Consider the following 1082-nt stretch of genomic DNA (forward strand, 5'->3'; position numbering starts at 1 on the left):
TTAAGAAATTTTCAAATTTTTTGGAATATGTTTAAAAAAAATTATATGAAGCTTTCTAGTAAAGATCAATGATTTTGTAATTAAATCCTAAAAATATGTTTTTACTAAATTTTAAAGATTTTTTTAGAAAGCCCTAATGTACGCCGACAATTGCAAATTACATTAAACTTTAAAAAATAAATTTCGAAAGTTTGAATGTTTATTAAAAGAAAATGAAAAGATATAATCAAAAAAAAACTTTCTTAAGAAAATTTTATAGTGTTAAAAAATACAAAAAAATAGCTTAACCGAATATTTAACTAGACATTATAATTTAATAAAAATAAAGTTGAGTTTTTTATTTTAATGTTGAGTAATATAAATTTTAAACAAAAACCCAGATAATTTTAAAAAAGTAACACCATTCGTTTATAAATGTTTAAATGAACTTATTTTTGAAAATTGAAATATATTTGAGATTGATATTAATTATAAAGCAACAATTTATATGTGTATATTTCCTGTGTCACGCTTGCTATTATACTTGTCGGCAAAAAGTAAAAAAACTATAAAAATTTTAATCCCAAGTAAAAAATAATCTTTAAAAATATTTATTATATCCCTAAAATACTTGATCTTAATTTAGGCCTGTGTTCTGCATATATATGATAATATCTTTTTGAACTACAGAGGCGTTCTGCTCCAGTGTTGCCCAGAAGGTATAAGCTCATTTCTTAATTCGTGTTTATCGTCTATAAAAATTTTTAAATTTTGCACGGAATAATTCGTATTTAGTACTAAATACACCATTAATACAGTAAAAATAATAAGTTTAAAAAGTTGTAATTTGTTTATAAAGTATGATATTTAATAAATTTTTTTTTTTTACAATACAATAATTTTAGAATATTGCACATAATTAGTTTAAACTTTTGATATATTAAAAATATAAAATCTTTAAAATTTATTGTTTAAATAATATTGTTTTACTGTATTTCTTTCTTATAGGTAGAAAGAGTAAAGCTTAAAAATTTTTATTGCTTAGTATCAATTGTGAGTTGAAGCGTATTTTTAAAAAATTTTTATAAATCTTAAAAATTATT

At 19.9% G+C, this 1082-nt stretch overlaps 1 protein-coding gene across 1 annotated transcript; it reads right to left on the bottom strand.

The window, feature by feature from the left end:
* Nucleotides 1-663: 663 nt before the first annotated feature.
* On the bottom strand, nt 664-789 carry AAJ76_441000789 (hypothetical protein; the record flags this gene model as incomplete). The annotated part of the gene is made up of 1 exon (XM_024475665.1): nt 664-789. One exon carries the CDS (start codon nt 787-789, stop codon nt 664-666), a length of 126 nt encoding a protein of 41 aa, XP_024329320.1.
* Between the last annotated feature and the right edge of the window lie 293 nt (nt 790-1082).

This window comes from Vairimorpha ceranae (assembly GCF_000988165.1).
Source record: "Vairimorpha ceranae strain PA08 1199 chromosome Unknown NODE_441, whole genome shotgun sequence".
NCBI lineage: Eukaryota > Fungi > Microsporidia > Nosematidae > Vairimorpha > Vairimorpha ceranae.